This window comes from Cebidichthys violaceus, unplaced genomic scaffold, assembly GCF_023349555.1.
Source record: "Cebidichthys violaceus isolate CVI_PGR_0920_01 unplaced genomic scaffold, fCebVio1.0.p SCAF_79, whole genome shotgun sequence".
Taxonomy (NCBI): Eukaryota; Metazoa; Chordata; class Actinopteri; order Perciformes; family Stichaeidae; genus Cebidichthys; species Cebidichthys violaceus.
This window is the reverse complement of record NW_027176963.1, coordinates 629087-647039: the sequence shown is the minus strand read 5'-3', so window position 1 is coordinate 647039 and position 17953 is coordinate 629087. Positions and strand designations below refer to the sequence as shown.

Sequence of the window (17953 nt, the reverse complement as noted above, 5' to 3'; positions counted from 1 at the left end):
TGACACACCTGTAATGAACCAAGCATTTATTGAGCATTATAACAGCAATTGTTTATTATGACCAGCATAAGCTTTTAACACATACTGTAGCCTTTCATCACGATTAATATAAAATTCCTGCTTTAAGCATTCAGCTCAGACGGAGCTCTGTGTGATTATAGTTACCGAACTCATAAAGTACCGTTTGCAGACCTGTGGCCAGTCCCTCTGTATACAGTGTTGAGTTTAACAAGCTCAGCAAAGAGCTTCAGAGGGATTACAAACACTGTATGTATAGAAAATACCTGATTAAAATAAGGCCAAGAAGCTTTGAGTAATAAGGCAGCAGTTTTCCTTCATATCTCCAGATGCTAATATACGTCCGGTGGAGTGATGTAAACTTCGGTTCAGACTATCTTTAAATCCTTCATTGCAGACTCCAGAGACTGAAAAAAAAGAACAAGATATATTATTGTATTATCTTGGAAAACAGCATGTCAACAGTACACTATTAGGGCCGGGTATCATTTAAAAAATAACTACACCAGTATGCTTAAAGGGATACCGATACCAATGTGCTTCATTTGATACCTTTTTTATTTTACTCCATACCCATCATGTGAATTGAAGCATTCAGTTGCATAAAATGCCATCACCACCCAGATTTATTTTTATCAGACACCACAGGCGTGTGGGTATAGACATACTTTCAAACATTTACTACTTGAAATACGCTGAGCTTGACTTTAAAAAAAAGATTAACTCGTTTGACTGGAGAAGTTTTGATACTAGATAGTACTGAATTATTACGGTCAACACCTTAAAGGTATCGAGTTCCAATACCCAGCCCCTGGAAAAGACACAAATAAACATTTGACCATATCAGTGTATTCTTGTGTAATCTGTGCAATGTGTGTGTGTGTTTGTGTGTGTGTGTGTCTGTTACCTTGACATCCCAGATGCCCATTCCTCCATCCATGCCGGTGGTGCAGAACTTGGTGCACTGGTTTCGTCCTCCTTCCAGCACTGAGATTTGGCTGCAATATAGTTTGAGACAAGTCAAACTCTGTGCTTATATGATATTGCAAAAAAAAAAAAGCTTGTTCAACAAAGGATGATGATGATAATGATGATGATGATGATGAAGCGGGCCTTTAAATAAGAATGCTTGTTTATTTTTCTACTCCTCACCTGATGCTGTTCTTGTGCAGGGTGTTCAGGTCCTTCTCGGTGCTCTGGGTCTCTGAGGCCCGACGGTCCAGGTTCTGGAAACGTTCCCTGGCACTGATGCCCTTCTGGGCCGCCTGCTTAGGAACGTCCAGCTTGCCGCCAAAGGTCAGGCTGGTTTTGGCCCCGTTGTACACAAACAGCACCGGGTAACAGTCGTGGCCCTGGAGGAGCAGAAACACACGAGGAAGAGCTGAAAGATGCTCTGTGTGGATATAACATCAGTACGGTAATACGAGATATTAGATATCGCTCGTGATTTTGTTTTGTTGTTATATCCAGTTATAGCTAGAAAGCTCAGAGTCATTTTGTGTAGAGTCTTTCAAAGCATTTTGGGTGATGTGTCCCCATCTGTAACAATTTATTTTTATACCACCACTGTGAGGTGCCAAAGTGAAGCTATACACATAGTGGCTTGAAAGCAAGACTATGTAACTTTTGAAAGAAGAAGAAATAACACATTCTTCACAAGCAATACAATGCACTGTTATACAATACCCTCAGGAGCGGACTGCACGGCTTTTGCAGCCAGAGACTGTGTAATTCTCAAAGCACCCGCAAAGGGTGAAATGCACCTAGAACTGTGCTGCCAAGCAAAGACCGCTTCAGGGCTCCTGTGCTATTTGAACGTATTTAAATGAAGTCGGAACATCTTGAGCAAAATCGTCTGCTTTCTGTGTAAATGAGGCTCATTGCAAATACGGTCCACTTCACAAAGATCGGCACTAATATTCAAAAATAAGTGTCTTCAGAGAGTTGGTGGTAACTGGAGCATATTCATACTGACAGACTGGGATATAAAATAAAATAAATAACAAATACGGGTTCTCTGTCACATTTCAATTTCAGTCAGTCAGACAGACAGACACACACAAAATAAGTAAAATGTGGATGAAATTAAATATACCGATTAATATGTTGACAATAAATGTTAATGCATAGAATACTCACAGCTGCTACTAAGCTGTTCTCAGTGATGAAGGTGACACACAGCAAAGGAAGAGACTCAGAGTTCAGACTGTTCACCCTGCGGAGTCATGACAAAAAGGTCAGAGTGCATACAAACACCCACACAGACACACAAGTATGCAGCCCCGCCCTCTCTTACGTGCCGGTCTTGCCTCCCTCTGCGACAGACACCGTGGAGTCGTGGGAGGTCCAGGCCAGGCGGTTGCCGGAGTGAGAGAAGCAGACGCTGTGCACCCAACCTCCGCCTCCAGCTGTGGTCTCACCTGCTGCTCCAGACCCGCCAGATTCAAACAACATCTCCCCGAACGGCATCTTGCTGCCCCAGGGGGTGGGGCCGGGCTTCTCCTCCACCTCCTTTATGTAGGCGGAAAACACCCTGTGTGCGAGAGGGGTCGAGAAATGAACGAGATAGAAGGAAGACAGAAGGAGGCAAAGAGGACAAAAACAATGGCTGATCAACACAGGGAAGCCCAGACAAATTCGATTTTTTTATGAACTCTGTGGTGTCTTTATGTCGTACTTGTGTGCTATAAAAATCAGCTAAATGCATACGAAGTGATGACATATTTGTATGGGATGATTAGGAATACGGTTGGCCTTTAGATTTAGATTAGGCTAGGAGTTAAGCCTAGTTTTTCTGGTTTGTTTATTCAACCGAAAATCAACCTTTTCTCAGAGGGTTTTACAATCTCTACAGCACAGGATACAATCCATTCTTAGAGCCTCGATTCAAATAAGGGAAATCTCCACAAAAAATCTGGACAAATTGGAAAGGCAATAGGTTCCAGATGTACAGAGTAGACAGAAGTAGTAGAAGTATTAAACGTAGTCCCTAAAATGTCCTCCTTACACATTTACACACCTCTTTTGATTCACTCATACCTGCATTTGAAGTCACAGGATCCAGCAGCCAGCAGGACGTTGTTGGGATGCCAGTCCAGACTCAGGATGGTGGAGCGGATCGGCTTCTTGATGTGCTTGCACACCCACCTTTAAATAACATAAATTAAATGAAATATGCTAGAAGCGTGTTGGTTCAGAATAATCAAACGCACCCTTTCATGTAAATCAAGAGGCAGGAATCTATCCTCCGAGAACCTCACCAGTCGTTTTCCTGCTCAAAGTAGCAGATGGAGATGAGGCGTGAGCCGCTGCCTACAGCGAACTTGTTCTCTTGTGGCGACCACTTGACGCAGCGAGCAGCGCGGTTGATCCTGAGGATGACCAGGGTGGGCTTCCATGAGCCCTCTTTTAGGGTCCACACATAGGCGTTACGGTCCGCTCCGCAAGTAACTATACGGTTACTGTCGGTAGCCCAGTCGATACCTGCAGGAGAAAGAAACTCTTATCTAATCCTATGCTACTTGACATGCTCAAGTAGCATAGGATTTTACCTGAACGTCTCTAAACTTTGTGGAAAACAAATAAAAAAGTTATTAAAGTAAATTACTGAGTCTGTGTCTGTGTCTCACCTGTCACCTGCCCATTGTGCTCCTTCAGCTCATGGATCCTGTTCCACTTGGTCCCATCCTTCTTGTAGATGTGGACCTCGTGGTTGTTGGGGCACAGGGCGATCTCTGAGGAAACACATTACAGTACTGCAAGTCAGTGAAACCTACGTATAAACAGGAAATTCATCAGCGTGAGGACAAAGTACAGAGTGACCGAAGGGAGAAGTTTGTGTTGCTGATCGGTGGAGTGGAACACCGAACAGCTGACTTGGTGCATGAGAACAGAGAAAACTAGAGAAATACAGCATGTATCTGCCTGAAGGCAGCACACAGACACATGGTATCTTTAAATAGACAATGTGCAAGAACTGCAACCTTCCTTCCCATAATGTTGTAGCAAACCCTGCACATGTTTTAGTCAGCAGATGAGTCAGATGCAGTGTTTGTCTAAAAGCAGCAGTGTGGGTGCTTTAGTGTGCATTTTTGTTTTCTTTGGTGAGTGTTCAGCCTGCAAGCTGAGAAAACTTGAAGTGTTCAGCTTACAAGTTGAGTGAAACTACAACTGTATGACTCGACCACACGTCCGCTTTGCCCAGAAACCAAAGCGCTGATCAAAACAGCCAAATATGGCATTAGTTTCCTGCAGCTAACGGAGCACAAGAGCCTCTCAGAAAGGGCCCAGACACCACTCTTACTGTTACAGGAAACAGCAAATACCTTCTACCACCTGGGAGCCAATCACAAACCTCTGACTGTTACACTATTTGTTCTTTGGCGCAGACGCTAGTTGAAGCAAGATGTTCCATGATGTATGTGAATAAAACGACAGTTTAGAGAGGAGACGAACTCAGAGCCACTGACATAGAAGCCCCGAGTGACCAATCACAGACGGCGAGCAGACTTACGGGTACGATCTTTGTTCCAGGCATGGCAGCTAATTGGTTCCAGCAGGAAACTATGGTACGCCATGGCCAATCAGACGATAGAAACAGACCAGGAAGGGCTGTGAGGAACCAGCGTCTGGTGAGCTGGGAGATAACGGTCAAGTCTAGAAAAACAGAAGTTAAAAGATTCTTGTTTTAAGGAAGGAGCGAAAAAAGTAAAGAAAACACACAACAAAGTTATGAACTATAATTCAATTTACATAACTATTTATCACAATGCATTCATCAAGAGTTGGTCTAAACTTTTTGAGGTAAAAAGAGAAATAAAAAGAACACAAAAGCAGCTGATTTTAACCCTCTGTGCACAGAAAGACACACTGAACTCATCGCAATCCGGTTGTGTTAATGAAATCCAGACTTTCAGTGAGAGAGAGGAATGATGCAGCTCACGGGAAACACACATCCACAAACAAACTTTACACTTTACAGCTAGAGCACACACCCAGGAAATAGAGAGAAGCATCTGCATCACAGTCAGTCATTTTACAAGCACTACTTCAAAAAGAAATTTGACATAACATCCATGTTTCTGTGCTCAAGTGAGTGTGTGTGGGTTTGAGTGCCTGTTGCATACTTTTAGCTTTTCCCCTGAAAATGCAGTACACATAACACAAAGTGTGCGTGTGGGTGTGTGAGTTAGTGTTACTGACATGTCTAAACATACTCAGTCAACTGTTAAATGTTTTCTAGGCTACTTACCCTGAGGGCTGGACAGAGATGAATGGGTGAATAGCTGCAGAGATGGAGAGTGAGGGAGAAGAGAGAGGCAGAGGAAGGCGGCGGATCAAATAAAGATGAGGGTGTTTAGCTCGCGGACTCTGGCCAGTCAACGCGAACGCCAACGACAGAGTGAGCTCAGGAAGAGAGAAGCTGAGCTGAGGAGAGGGAGGAGAGGTCAGAGGGGGAAGTGGAGGAGGGTACAGTGAAGCTCAGGAGGGGAGACATACAGGACGTTTATGCAGGCTCACGCTTGAGGCAGAAAATGGGTGTAACAGTTCAAAAAATGTGAGAGAATGGGAGCAAACTTTTCATATTCAAGAGAAACAAAAGGGAAAAGGGGAGAATAGAGGGAGGGGCATGGACACAAAACAATGTTCTACAAAAAGCAGGAAGTAGAAACTGAGGGGGAAGTGAAAAGAAGCATGAAAGACACGGAAAAGAAGGGGGAGGGCCGTATGGCCACTTCTGCATAAAGAAAGAGGAACAAGGATAGGGGAGGGATTAAACTGCAGAAGGGGGGGGAGGAAAACGTCAGGAGCAAAAAGTTGACTATAGAAAAGATTTGCTCCTGTTTTTTCCATGTATTTTAAGTTATATTTCCTCAATCTAAGCAGTTCAAATTTCCTAACTCCAAGTTTACATGCTTTAACCTAAAGATCCCTTCACTTTTCTCTTAAAATCAGGCATGGATGTTGTCTTAGGTCAGACACTGTGTGTTTCCTCACATAAAAACTTAACTCAATATTGATCGTCTTACTATATAGTAAGCTGAATTTTATACATTTTTTGCTAACTTTTCTCCATAGAATGTGACCCTGACAATTTGTATTGTTATTTATATCATAGACACCACTAAAGTTTTGATTGCATAAGGAGGCAGAGGCCTAGAGGATGACATGAATAAGGCCCTTCTGAGAAAGTAACCCTTAAAATGCACCCTTGTTACTGTAAATATGAACTTATGCACTGGTGGCATTGTCTGCTCTGTAACTTCATACATTGATTTTGTTGTTTTAGCCTCAAGGAAGAACGGCGGTGTCGGTCTGTCAGTCGACCACTTTGGTCCAAACTGAAATATCTCAACAGTTATGTGGATTGCCATGAAATGCTGTTCACACTTAGGTCACACATTCATCTACTAGAACCATGAGGTTGCATCTGTCCAATTCCTTGGTTTAAGAGCAAATACCTGCAGAACTAATGACATCCCATCAGTTGAACGCCTGCTAGTTAGCAAATGTTAGCATGCTAACAGTCAACGTTAAGAAGGTGAGTATTAACACTGCGTTGCAAAAAAAATAAAAAATACTCTGTTTTAACTTTGCACCTTGAACCCTCTTGCTCACATATCCGCTGCGCAGAGGATTGTGGGTAAGATACTGTATAGCCAACAAAGCATGCTTGTTTGCATCCTGCAAAATGTGACCCGATGCAGTAGACATACTGGTATCTTTTGCATACTGCATTTGACATACTATGTATTAGGACAAACTAAATTATTTTCTAGCATACTAAATAGTATAGTAGTATGGGTATTGGAACACCAGCGTGATAGCATTGCCATTGTGAGCTTGCTAGCATGCTAACGTTAGCTTTCAGAGCACAGCTGTACCGTAGTACAGCCTCACAGAGCCACCTGTGACCACCTAGACCTGTTCAACATGCTTTAAAAAGACAGTAGCAAAAGAAATCCATGGCTGCTTTGAAGAGTTCTGATATGAACCTGAAGTTTCTTCTACAGCTACCTCCTTGTGTTAAGTCTGTCTGTAATAAATGCACAATGAGGTCAATGAAGAAACATCAACATAGTTACATAAAACTGAACGGCACAAGAACAAATATGGAATGCACATTAAAAGACAAAATATACTACTACTGCAAATCCACTAAATGTATCTGGTCTGGCAAAGACAAAAGGAAGAGAACAGTCGAGTCGTGTACTTTAAATGTACTTCATCTTTATTTCATGTCTACCTCATGATCGGTTACATAGAAATCCTCCATCTTGTGTGGTTTTAGTGTAGTAGCTACAGAGCCTAGCGCTGGCCAGCCGTGACTCCGCACAGCTGCTTTCTCTCTCCACCATCAGAACCTGTACAGCTCTCTACAGTCAACCGGCAACATGACCTCAGCATATCAATAACCCGGGTCCTAATCTAAACAATGACATCACCTGCTGGAGAAGATCTACTACACGCCAGCAAGTGAAGCATCACGTCCTCCGTTCTACTAAACATTGACATTCAGAGATCGTGTCGAGGTTGAGCTACAGGTGAAATACAGTCTGACTTTTGGATAAAACGCACCTTTTAGTGTTCAACTTTTGGTACAGGAGGTTAGAGAACATAAAAACACACATTTCACGTCACGTTTTAATACGTGTCAGAGGACCTTTTCCACTTTGACACCTGGTTAACCTTCATTTAAAAACAAAACAAAAAAAGTAAATCAACAGTGATGTCACACGTCAGCTCAGTGTGTGTGTGTGTGTGTGTGTGTGTGTGTGTGTGTGTGTGTGTGTGTGTAGTGTATGCGTGTTTGTGTACTTTAGTGTGTGTGCGTGCGTGTGTGCGTGAGAGTGTTTGCACACACCCATGAGAGTGCGTTATGGTCTGGTCAGTGCTTCAGCAGACACTCGATTAGGTGGTCAGTTGTGTGTGTTTACTGGCTGCGTCGCAGGAGCGAAGGGGGTGAGGTGGAGGAAGGGAGGGGGGGGGGGAGAAGTGAGGCCTGCTGCGTTTCTTCATTCATTTACATGATTTCTTCACATGATGCGGAGACCCTGGATAGACGCTTCTAGACTCTGAGGAGGTCGACACAGAAAAACACACAAGAGAGTTAGAGCTGAGAGAGACCTGGGGGGGAAAAATTCATCTCTGAAGAGGATTGCTGATTCATGCGCGTTTGTACCTTGAAGTCCCAAATGGTCATCGCTCCATCGATGCCTGTGGTGCAGAACTTGCGACAATCCCTTTTGTCTCCTTCATAGATAGACACTTGGCTGAGGGCGAGACATGAAGACACATAAAGACAGTTTTAAAAAAAAAAAGGGTGAAGGAGTTGTAATATAGAAAATCATGATGGATTTCACCATGTTGTGTACTTGAAAAGTTAACACAAAAAGAAACCGAACACTGTTAATTTGCACAACAGCATTGCAACGATACAAAGCCAGTTCAAAATCAGCAAAGTTCCCCTTCAATGGAAAATTCATCCAACCAACATAAATTATACATGTTGAGTCGTTTTTACAACTCAGTTTTGTAGGGATTTAAAAGCCGAGATAACAAGGTGTTAATCAGTGAGCTCTAGATCTGCTGGCATGACTGCAGTTTGCCCCCCAATTACAGACGTTATGCTAAGCTAAGCTAAGCTAAGCAAAGCAGCATGCAAACTTTTCATGAATGGCATTCAGTAAAGAAAAATTGTTCCTCGTTTGGAAACACAGGAAGCTGAACGGATCTGATTATTATCAGTGCTTGAATTCCAATGGGCTCCAGTAATAAATCATGGCTGCACATTATAGTCATCAGCTCAAGTTATCCAGGGATCAGACAAAGAACACAACGTAATGTTTAAACAGACAAGTTCAGGCTATTCACTGAGGTTTTTGACCCCATGTGATCGCAGAGCCTGTTTTTATATTTATTCTATATTAAAGAAAATTGAATTAAACATTCAAAATCCCTTCTGTTTACACCAACAACTACCTAATTTTTTAAACATCTGCACATATCTAACCCTAAAATGAAAAAGGTACTGAAGGCGTCTTGAGGTAAATTCCACGTCCTGCCCTTCATGGATTCCCGTCAGCGTGACTTACGTGATGCTGTTCTGGTGCAGTGTGTCCAGGGCAGTGTTGCGGTCCTCGGTGGTGGCTCTCTTGTCCATGTTCCTGAAGCGCTCCATGGCGGAGATGTTCCTTTGGATACTCTGCTTGGGGAGGTCGAGCTTCGACACGAATGTCAGCGCTCCACCATCGTCGCAACGGAACAGCATGGGGCAACAGTCGTGGCCCTGAAGACGCACACAACAGATTTACACTCCTCACGTCACGCACCGTGTATTAGGACACGGAAATGTGTCGCGAATGTTTTATTCTTACCGCAGCTACTAGACTGTTCTCTGAAACAAAAATGACACTGAGGAGCGGAAGGAAGTCCGTCTTCAGCTGTGAAGGACTAAACACACAAATCAATTAGCATCTTGAGAATCAAATGGTTTTACTGTACTTTAAAAAGATTACACAGGCAGCAGACTGTCACAGGAAACACCGGGCTGCGTACGCTGCAGTGCGTGCAGGTTTCCGGGGAGAACGAGTTGAATTCTTTGGCACAGTCTCAATCCCCGCCCTTTCTATTCATGTCTCCGGCAAATTTGTCGACGCCAGCATGTCATTATGTTCGTGGTTGTTTACCTTTAGCACCTTATGGGGACTGCGAGTAGCTGATCGGATTACAAATCATGGCTTATGTACAGATGCCAGTGAACTAGAGAATACACCAAGATGCATTCTCATGTAGCGGAAGAAATAAAAGCATGTACTTTGCTGATGATTGTGTGGGAGAAGATTTCAAATTCATGAAAGGAGTTAGTCATTTTTTGGATTGGACGCATTCATCTGCCCATTTACACACATCTGCTTCTCAAGAAAAGAAATCTCTCCATTCCATCTCCCCGTTTGGTTCAGAGGACCAACATTTTATCTCCTTTTCTGTTTTTAGTTGCTGTAAAAACACAAAAAAATGCACCAGGCCGAGCTCTAAATCATGAACTTCATCTTGCATTAGTTGCTGAAACTTCACAGCCCACTCGTGTCAATCATTTTGGACTATACCGTCTGAATATCCATCATCATCATCATCTCCACCTCCACCACAGCTCCAGTCACAGGGAGTATATTTTCAACAGCTGGTGCCAAAAAAAAATACAGCACTGCGCCATCAAAGGCAGTGTAATGCTCGTAAACATTGATGTTATCATTACAGGATTTAAAATACTTTAAAAAAAGACTTTGCAAATGTTTTATGAGGCAGGACACGCAACCAACAAGCCTTCAGTGTTGCACACCTAGCGTTTTGGTGTGCAACACTGAATGTAAACATGTTTTGTTTGTTTGTTTGTTTGTTTGTTTATTAGAAAACTCCACATGTTCTGTGTAGTCAGAGAAACCCTCTTGTGACAAACCATAATCACTGGGTAGAAATGAATATACCTGGCAGTCTTAGAGCTGTCCACCACAGTGACAGTGCTGTCATGGCTGACCCAGGCCAGGCGGTTACCAGATGCTGAGAAAGAGACAGAGTGGACCCAACCCCCTCCACCTAACACACACACACAAAGTGGATGAGGAAAAAAAAGGCAGATCTTGTTTAGTTCAATGGGTTACTTTCAGTCGTATGAAAAGGTTTTTTTTTTTATTATCACATATAAAAAAAAAAGAAAAAGGCACAGATACAGACCCGCTCCTCCAAATTCTGCGAGCACAGCCCCAAATGGCATCTTGCTGCCCCAGGGAGTGGGGCCTGGTTTCTCTTCCACCTCCTTAATGTAGGCTGAGAACACCCTGGAGGCCAGAGAGGGAGGGAGGGAGGGAGGGGGGGAGTAGAAGGGAGAAAAAAAAAAAAAAAAAAAAAGACCAGAAAGCAAAAGAGTGAGTGAGGACGTTGGCAGGCTTCTCATCATTTATTCTTCCATCTCTTGTCCCACAACTCTTTTCACTGCGAACGACATTCACCTGCATTTGAAGTCACAGGATCCAGCAGCCAGCAGGATGTTGTTGGGATGCCAGTCCAGACTGAGGATGGTGGAGCGTACCGGCTTCTTGATGTGCTTGCTCACCCACCTGGAGCATTTGAAAAAGCACAGACATCTTAAAATATGAATGAACACAGCACTTCGATCTAATATTTATGTATAAATTCAATGATTCAATCAATTATACCAATGGTATTTTTCAAAACGTGAGACAGGAACAATTTGTGAGTGTAGTTCAGCAAAACTAAGCTGTTTGTTTCATTGTTCACACCAAATCACGAGTTGCGACGAAAACGCTAATCCTCCCATTCATTTGAATGTGGGCAGTGCTTTAGGCTGCGACGGTGGGGACTACAGAGGATGCCGAAGAAAAGATAAATAACACAATCTAACTGCAATTCTGCACTTAGAAAAGGGACAACACACTACATGTGTTGGAGTGCAAAAATAACGGAGTCATACTCCCAATCAATACATTTGGTTAAACAATCAGTAATATGAATTTGCCGGTAATCTTGAGTCTATTGTTGTATTCAATTTTAGAAAAATGTAATGGTTGTCCAAATAGTCTCACCAGTCATTCTCAGACTCAAAGTAGCAGACCGAGATGAGTCGAGCACCACTTCCAACTGCAAACTTGTTCTCCAGTGGAGACCACTTGACGAAGGTGGCGGCTCGGTTGATCCTGAGGATGACCAGCGTGGGCTTCCATACCCCTTCCTTCTGGGACCACACATAGGCGTTACGGTCTGCTCCACACGTCACTATACGGTCACTTTTGGGAGCCCAGTCAATACCTACAACACAACGCAGAGAGATGCAATGACTGACTGACTGTTGCAACACTCATGAAGTGAATTAGGACGGCACATTCTAGAGATGAATAAGCTTTTATACAGATTGAGCATTCAGAGTCAGACCTGTGTGAACATGAGCTGATGACAGTTCCAGTCACACTTGTTCAGTTGTTTTTGATTTAGTCATAGAAATACCTGTTATGTGTCCATTGTGCTCCTTCAATTCATGAGTCTTAACCCACTGGTTGCCACTCTTTTTGTAGATGTGGACTTCATGGTTATTTGGACTGATGGCAATTTCTGCAGAAAAAACAAACAAACGACAAAAACAAAAATACAGCAGGTTAACAGGATGCAAGTACAGATAACAAACATGCTGAACCAGTTTCTGCTATCTGCCAAATACCAAACTAGGCTAACTACTAGTAAAAGTTCACAAATCCTGAAAACAAACAGTGGAACAATAATGTTTTTGTGGCAGAAGTTGCACTCCTGTTCACATAAACATGCCATTGTCATTTGTTTTCAAACGCATAACCTGGAACTTGATGTCTTAACTGGTATGCAGTGTACAAGCTGGTGATGATACTCTCAAATAAAAGGAGGGCATAGTTGAGCCTTACGTGTCCTATCCCGGTTCCACGCGTGGCAGGTGATGGGTTCCAACAGAAACTGATGAAGGGACATCTTGTCTGGGTGTGGTCCTCAAGTAAGAACTCTGCGAAGCCACACAGCGAAACTTAGGTTAGCAACAAGCGACACACACACACACACATACCCTGAGTAAACAGCTGAGCTGAACTCTCCCTCGACCAGCGTTAAAGCCCCACTAATAACAGAATATATATAACAACTGTTAACTTCATTGCAACGTTACTCGACTACCATTAGTTAGCTTGGGTACATTAACTAAACCCAATGAGTCAAAACAATTGAAAGGCTCACTCAACTAACGTTAGCTAACAATAACGTTAGCTTAAAATATATAACCAAGCTAACAGCTGATATTCACCATAGTCTCACATTTTATTACCATGACATGCCAAGTTGGACACTTTTACGAAGTGAAGTGGACTTTCTTTGCTAGCTACTGTCATATTACCGACTGGGTTTGTTGCCTCGCTTGGTTAATCGTTAACAGCAAAACATTACTAGCAAGTTATTCAAATTGCTAGCTTAGTGCCCACCGGTGTTAAGATAGGCCTAGCAGCCACGTTGGTCATTTCTAGAAATATATCGACGTTTTGCTACCCAAACGCTTACCGGAGGGGCCTCCCTTTTCTATGTCAGACTTTGGGCTTTCCTTGGAGGAGATGCCTTTACTTCCGATGACAGCTAACACCATTAGCCGTACATTCCGCTAGCCCGCATGCTAACTTACCTCGTCAGTCCGGTTCTTGCACTGTCGTTAGCCGGCAAGCTACGGTTACGCTAGCGGGGGAAAAGGTTAGATCAGGAATGGACCCGAATTCGCGGACTCTGGTCAGTCGACACGAATTCGTCCAGGAGTGTTGAGGAAATGTCAAGACGGCCAGTAGGATACGACCGGGAGCATCCGGCAGCTAAACTTGGCAGCTAAACCCGTTGGATGCCTGGCTGATAGCTAGCTTAGCCTCATCACGCTAGCTGTTACATTCAACTGAAGATCCTCGTCTCACACACACACACACACACACACACACACACACACACACACACACACACACACACACACACACACACACACACACACACACACACACACACACACACACACACACACACACACACACACACACACACACACACACACACACACACACACACACACACACACACACACACACACACACACACACACACACACACACACACACACACACACACACACACACTACGACGAGTGCGAAAGAGCTCCTCTAGTGGTTCAAATAGAAACAGCCAAAGTGTCCGAACCTGTTACAAAACACCACCATCTAGTGCATCTTGTGGACAAATACCCTAAACAATTCAACAGGGAAGTGGCCATAGTTGACCGACAGTGGCAGTCTAGTATGAACTGAGATAAGGGAAATAATTCCTTGATTCTTAGGGGGCCTAAAAGCCACACATTTGTCAATAAAAGTAAATAATATCAGATACGGGCATTAAGATGGGGCTTAAGGTGATCCTGATATTGTGCTTAAAATGTGCATTGTGTCTAAATTAATATAAATCTGGATTTATGTACTATTTCATTATGGAATACTGTACAAAATGCACAGAGGATGGGAGTAACAGGTGGTAAATATGGGCTCAGAATCAAATTTTTGATTTACACCTGCTTGATGCCATGGTGGTTCAATGAAAAATATTGTAGATGGTTTTCAACTTTAATCATCTATCGCAGTATTCAGCTTTACTTCAAGTATAGTGATTAAAGTCAACCAGCAATAATCACACTGGAAGTGTTTTTTGTTTGTTTGTTTTTTAAACATGACCGTTGCACAAGTAGTGTTAACTTTAGGCCACTCCAAAACGCACACCTAAAATTCTATATTATTAATTTGACATGTAAAACTTTTAAAATCAAAGGAATTACAGGCGAGCAATCTCCATTTATTGTGCAGTAAGCATAAGTAAGGTAGCAATGTAGTGCAACTTTTCAAACAACTACCTCCAATTCACTTCTGCCTCATTTTAAAAGCATGCTGCTATTGCCTTGTGGGTAATAGGTTCTTAAACCAATCAGAAGAGATTTCAATTAGTACCGCTCCATTGCACCTGGTATACCTACAAATGAACTGCTGCTGGCTGCTAACAAAGCCAGATTCTCACTCTTTTTTTTCTGTTGTACATCATCAAATTGTTAAATGGAGTCAAAAGAGGATGAGCCTTTTCCTACACCGCCAGCGTACTTCTTACCAGGTAAGATACTTTCTTAATTTACTTCATTTGAAATGTCTGACTGATGATCAGTTTTTAAAATTAAAACCAAAACGTGTGTCTTTGTTTTTACAGGTGAACGTCACAGCGGGCCAAACGTGAGGTTCTACCATATTCACTCACCTTCCACGACTCCACCACCAACCTCCTCTTTTTCTCCTGGAGTTGGCTGCACCACCGAAACTTGCGCACCTCTAACCGGTACATGCTCACTTCTCATCTGCCTCCATTTTGAATATATAGAGTAGGCCGGAATTGTTCACAATTCAGCTATGTTCTTGCCTTTTTAGACTCAGTTAAGTCGGGAAGTGTTTATTGAAGCGTGGTGTGTCCATTGTTTGTGTTGTATTGTCCAAGTGTGAAGTGACTTATACATACTGATTTAATTCCACTGGTAGTTTTGCTCCATACATGGAATGCCATGATATGCCACAAATTTAAGAAGATATTATTAAATAACATTTTGAGTACACTTTTTTTTTTTTCTCGCACAAACTTTGCAAATCCAACTTCTCAAACTGCACTGATCAGATAATGTTAAGGACTTGTTAAGTTGAGAGAAAATTGTTGTAATGGTAAAGTGCAATCTTGAAGATTTTCAAGTTAGACAATGGTGATTGATGAAATTCTTTAAATATTTGCAGACTGGGTGTCTGAGGCTACATTCCAAAAATGCTGTACCGTTTTTCTCCATTGTATACTACGTTTTGTATAAAAATACTGCATGTTGGTATGGAATTTCAGATGCAGCCAAAGACTCCAGACTGCTGAACTGTAAGCAAAAATCCTTTGTTTACTGTCATACAGAAATCCACCAGGACTAAAATTATAAGGATTGCTGCTTTAAATTGTGAAAATAAGCATTCCTTTACAAAACCCCCATGTCTTCTCTCTAGCGTCTGCTTCCCCTCAGTTGACTACCAGGCGGACGTGTGTGAGCTATGAAATGGAGCTGTTTTGCTACCCAGCTCTGACAACATGCCCTTCCTGTCAGACTCAGGTCACCACGCAGGTCACCTACAAAGCCGGGAGGCTCGCGTGGCTCATGTGTCTTCTGTTAGTGTTATGCGGGTGAGAAAAGACAAATTCAAATGCCTAAATCTGGTCTGGCTCTAATTACCCAGCATCAATCAAAACGCATATTCAAAAGACGTAGACTGATGTTTAATTTCTGTCTCACAGGTTGGTGTTGGGATGCTGCCTGATTCCATTTTTTGTGAACTACTTCAAGGATGCCTGTCACACTTGTCCTTGCTGCCACCTGCTCCTCCATGTACACAGGAGGACATGCTGTGAATGAACACACACACACAAGATCAACAGGTTAATGTGTATGTAAATCCATGCACAAGTCAGTCAGGATAACTTCAAATATATAGATGTATGTTTAATGTATAGGGAGAAGACATGTTGGTTCCTATGTTGAAATTAGAAATGTTTTAAAACTATATTTTAAATTGTGTTTCGTGACAAAATACTATCAAATAAAAGTTTTCTGTGGCAGTTTTTTTTCCCTCATATTTTCTGTCGTATAAAGAAGAGCACACAACAGAAAACAATGCTGAGCTTAGACACAAGCAGGTTGTGTATATTTTGCTCCAAACAAAATATCTGCAAAACATTTGATAAAAAAATTGAGAACCTAAAGATTTACTTACTAGAGTTATCCATCTGCTGATAAAGACCAGGCGATGCAGTTGAATACTGGAAAAAGCTTGCAAGTCGAGTTATTTATTTATTTATTCAATCATTTGTCAAACCATTTTATTCAAGGACAAGAATTCTTTCATAATTAAGTCTGAATTTGTTTATATGGATTTTACCATTGCCCGCTTGGTGCTCATTGCACAGAGCCCCAACTCACTTTCACTTAAGTTGTCATTGCATCCCGTGTGGCTTGAGCCTGCATGTGTACTTGCGCAGTGTGTAGTAAACATGCCCTTACTGACATGACACCAGAGGATTAGAAGTGTGGGTTTATTTTAGATCATTGAGCCTCAGAGTAAAGCATTTGAGAAGCAGCAAAACCCTTGATTCCCCCTCGTCTGAGGTCATACACGCCTTTTTGCGGCGCGCCACGCCCTCCTGCTGCTCAGGTATAAGACGCTGACGGGACGTCAGCTGTCCCAGGGTAGATGAGCACTGGTGGATCCCAGCAGCAACACACTGACCGCTGACCCCTGCATGGCCGAGGATGCATCTGAGTATCTCGCCTCCCTCGGTCAATCGGTTTCCTCCTTAGTGCCCTCTTCTTTTTTCTCTCGGCCCTTCAACCGCAAAACTGAACTCCTCTCCTATTTGATCCTGTGTGTTGCCAAAATGCCATTCATCCCACCTGTGTCGATTGCGCGCTCTGTGTCAGGACTAACTGCTAAGGAGAGACCCATCAGCAACATTTCATCTGCAACTACTTTGACGAAGGTCCAACGAGAAGACAAAGGCGGCTCAGTGAAGGAGCAACGGGCTTCAAACCTCAAGCAGCTGGGCAAGAAGAGCCAACCCAGGAGTCATCTGCCAACCGCCATAGCCGTGTCAGCGGCAGAGCTGCATGCAAAGAGAAGGGAGAGATTGCTGCCTTCATCACAAAAGGACAGCTTCCCAGCCTCTAACTCGGGCGAGTCCCTGTCTAAGACACAGCGGCACAAACATGTGAGCCAGAGCTCTGTAAAGAGCGAACCCGAGGTGAAGGCGAGGGCCAGGCTTCAGGAGGAGGTCCGTTTCACACTGACTCTCACACCTGAGGCCGTTCTGCTGCTGCAGAGGAGGAACAGTGAGAGACGTCAACATTCGGTGTCCGGAAGCGGAGGAGGAGTTTCTGGAAGCGCCTTGGATTCCAGATACAGAAGAGAAAACGTCTCTAAAAGGCATCAAACGGCGACACAGAGACACGGCACGCCAAAGGGCAGAGTCGCTGCGAAAAACAGCAGCGCTGCTGAACTGGGAGACATAACTTCAATTGTGAAAATCTCCCTTCTGAACGAGCGACATAAGTACGATGATGTGGAGTATGAGGAGGAGGAGGACCGCGGTGTGGATGAGCATGTGGTGCTGAAATGTACAGAGTGGCTCCGTGGGTTGGAGAACACCCCAGTGACAGTAGGACACAGTCTGAATAAGAGTGTTTCTAAAGGTGACATGAGAAGTGTTGCTAATTGAGGTGTCATCTTAGAAGGTGTTGCACTAGTATGCTGAATTTTAGGCAAAA

General features: G+C 43.1%; 4 protein-coding genes across 4 annotated transcripts; 2 read left to right on the top strand and 2 right to left on the bottom strand.

Moving 5' to 3' along the window:
• Positions 1–11: 11 nt before the first annotated feature.
• Positions 12–5546, bottom strand: arpc1b (actin related protein 2/3 complex, subunit 1B). Its single transcript, XM_068737398.1, has 10 exons — positions 5270–5546; positions 4532–4674; positions 3648–3752; positions 3279–3501; positions 3058–3165; positions 2315–2551; positions 2158–2233; positions 1171–1370; positions 926–1016; positions 12–425 (listed from the first exon to the last, which is right to left on the bottom strand). Exons 2-10 carry the CDS (start codon positions 4593–4595, stop codon positions 387–389), a joined length of 1143 nt encoding a protein of 380 aa, XP_068593499.1. The 5' UTR covers positions 4596–4674; positions 5270–5546; the 3' UTR covers positions 12–386.
• Positions 5547–7228: 1682 nt separating this feature from the next.
• On the bottom strand, positions 7229–13565 carry arpc1a (actin related protein 2/3 complex, subunit 1A). Its single transcript, XM_068737427.1, has 11 exons — positions 13226–13565; positions 12468–12562; positions 12040–12144; positions 11622–11844; positions 11028–11135; positions 10753–10856; positions 10506–10614; positions 9396–9471; positions 9114–9307; positions 8201–8291; positions 7229–8093 (listed from the first exon to the last, which is right to left on the bottom strand). The coding sequence occupies exons 2-11, from the start codon at positions 12529–12531 to the stop codon at positions 8055–8057; spliced, it is 1113 nt and encodes a 370-aa protein (XP_068593528.1). The 5' UTR covers positions 12532–12562; positions 13226–13565; the 3' UTR covers positions 7229–8054.
• Positions 13566–14592: 1027 nt separating this feature from the next.
• Positions 14593–16212, top strand: LOC137892380 (lipopolysaccharide-induced tumor necrosis factor-alpha factor homolog). The gene is made up of 5 exons (XM_068737447.1): positions 14593–14730; positions 14824–14949; positions 15493–15522; positions 15645–15819; positions 15931–16212. The coding sequence occupies exons 1-5, from the start codon at positions 14676–14678 to the stop codon at positions 16046–16048; spliced, it is 504 nt and encodes a 167-aa protein (XP_068593548.1). The 5' UTR covers positions 14593–14675; the 3' UTR covers positions 16049–16212.
• Positions 16213–16845: 633 nt separating this feature from the next.
• Positions 16846–17904, top strand: LOC137892360 (proline-rich protein 18). Its single transcript, XM_068737426.1, has one exon. It carries the CDS (start codon positions 16933–16935, stop codon positions 17902–17904), a length of 972 nt encoding a protein of 323 aa, XP_068593527.1. The 5' UTR covers positions 16846–16932.
• The last annotated feature ends 49 nt before the right edge of the window (positions 17905–17953 follow it).

Excerpts from the sequence above, each read along its gene's own strand:
- arpc1a (XM_068737427.1), bottom strand. The coding sequence starts at position 12,531 with ATGTCCCTTCATCAGTTTCTGTTGGAACCCATCACCTGCCACGCGTGG. Across the intron at positions 9,472-10,505 it reads GACAGCTCTAAGACTGCCAG|TCCTTCACAGCTGAAGACGG; the intron begins GTATATTCATTT and ends TTGTGTGTTTAG. Across the intron at positions 8,292-9,113 it reads CTGCACCAGAACAGCATCAC|CCAAGTGTCTATCTATGAAG; the intron begins GTAAGTCACGCT and ends TCTCGCCCTCAG.
- arpc1b (XM_068737398.1), bottom strand. The coding sequence starts at position 4,595 with ATGGCGTACCATAGTTTCCTGCTGGAACCAATTAGCTGCCATGCCTGG. Across the intron at positions 3,166-3,278 it reads TTTGAGCAGGAAAACGACTG|GTGGGTGTGCAAGCACATCA; the intron begins GTGAGGTTCTCG and ends TGTTATTTAAAG. Across the intron at positions 1,371-2,157 it reads AGAACAGCTTAGTAGCAGCT|GGCCACGACTGTTACCCGGT; the intron begins GTGAGTATTCTA and ends CTGCTCCTCCAG.
- LOC137892380 (XM_068737447.1), top strand. The coding sequence starts at position 14,676 with ATGGAGTCAAAAGAGGATGAGCCTTTTCCTACACCGCCAGCGTACTTC. Across the intron at positions 14,950-15,492 it reads AACTTGCGCACCTCTAACCG|ATGCAGCCAAAGACTCCAGA; the intron begins GTACATGCTCAC and ends ATGGAATTTCAG. Across the intron at positions 15,820-15,930 it reads CTTCTGTTAGTGTTATGCGG|GTTGGTGTTGGGATGCTGCC; the intron begins GTGAGAAAAGAC and ends TCTGTCTCACAG.
- LOC137892360 (XM_068737426.1), top strand. The coding sequence starts at position 16,933 with ATGGCCGAGGATGCATCTGAGTATCTCGCCTCCCTCGGTCAATCGGTT.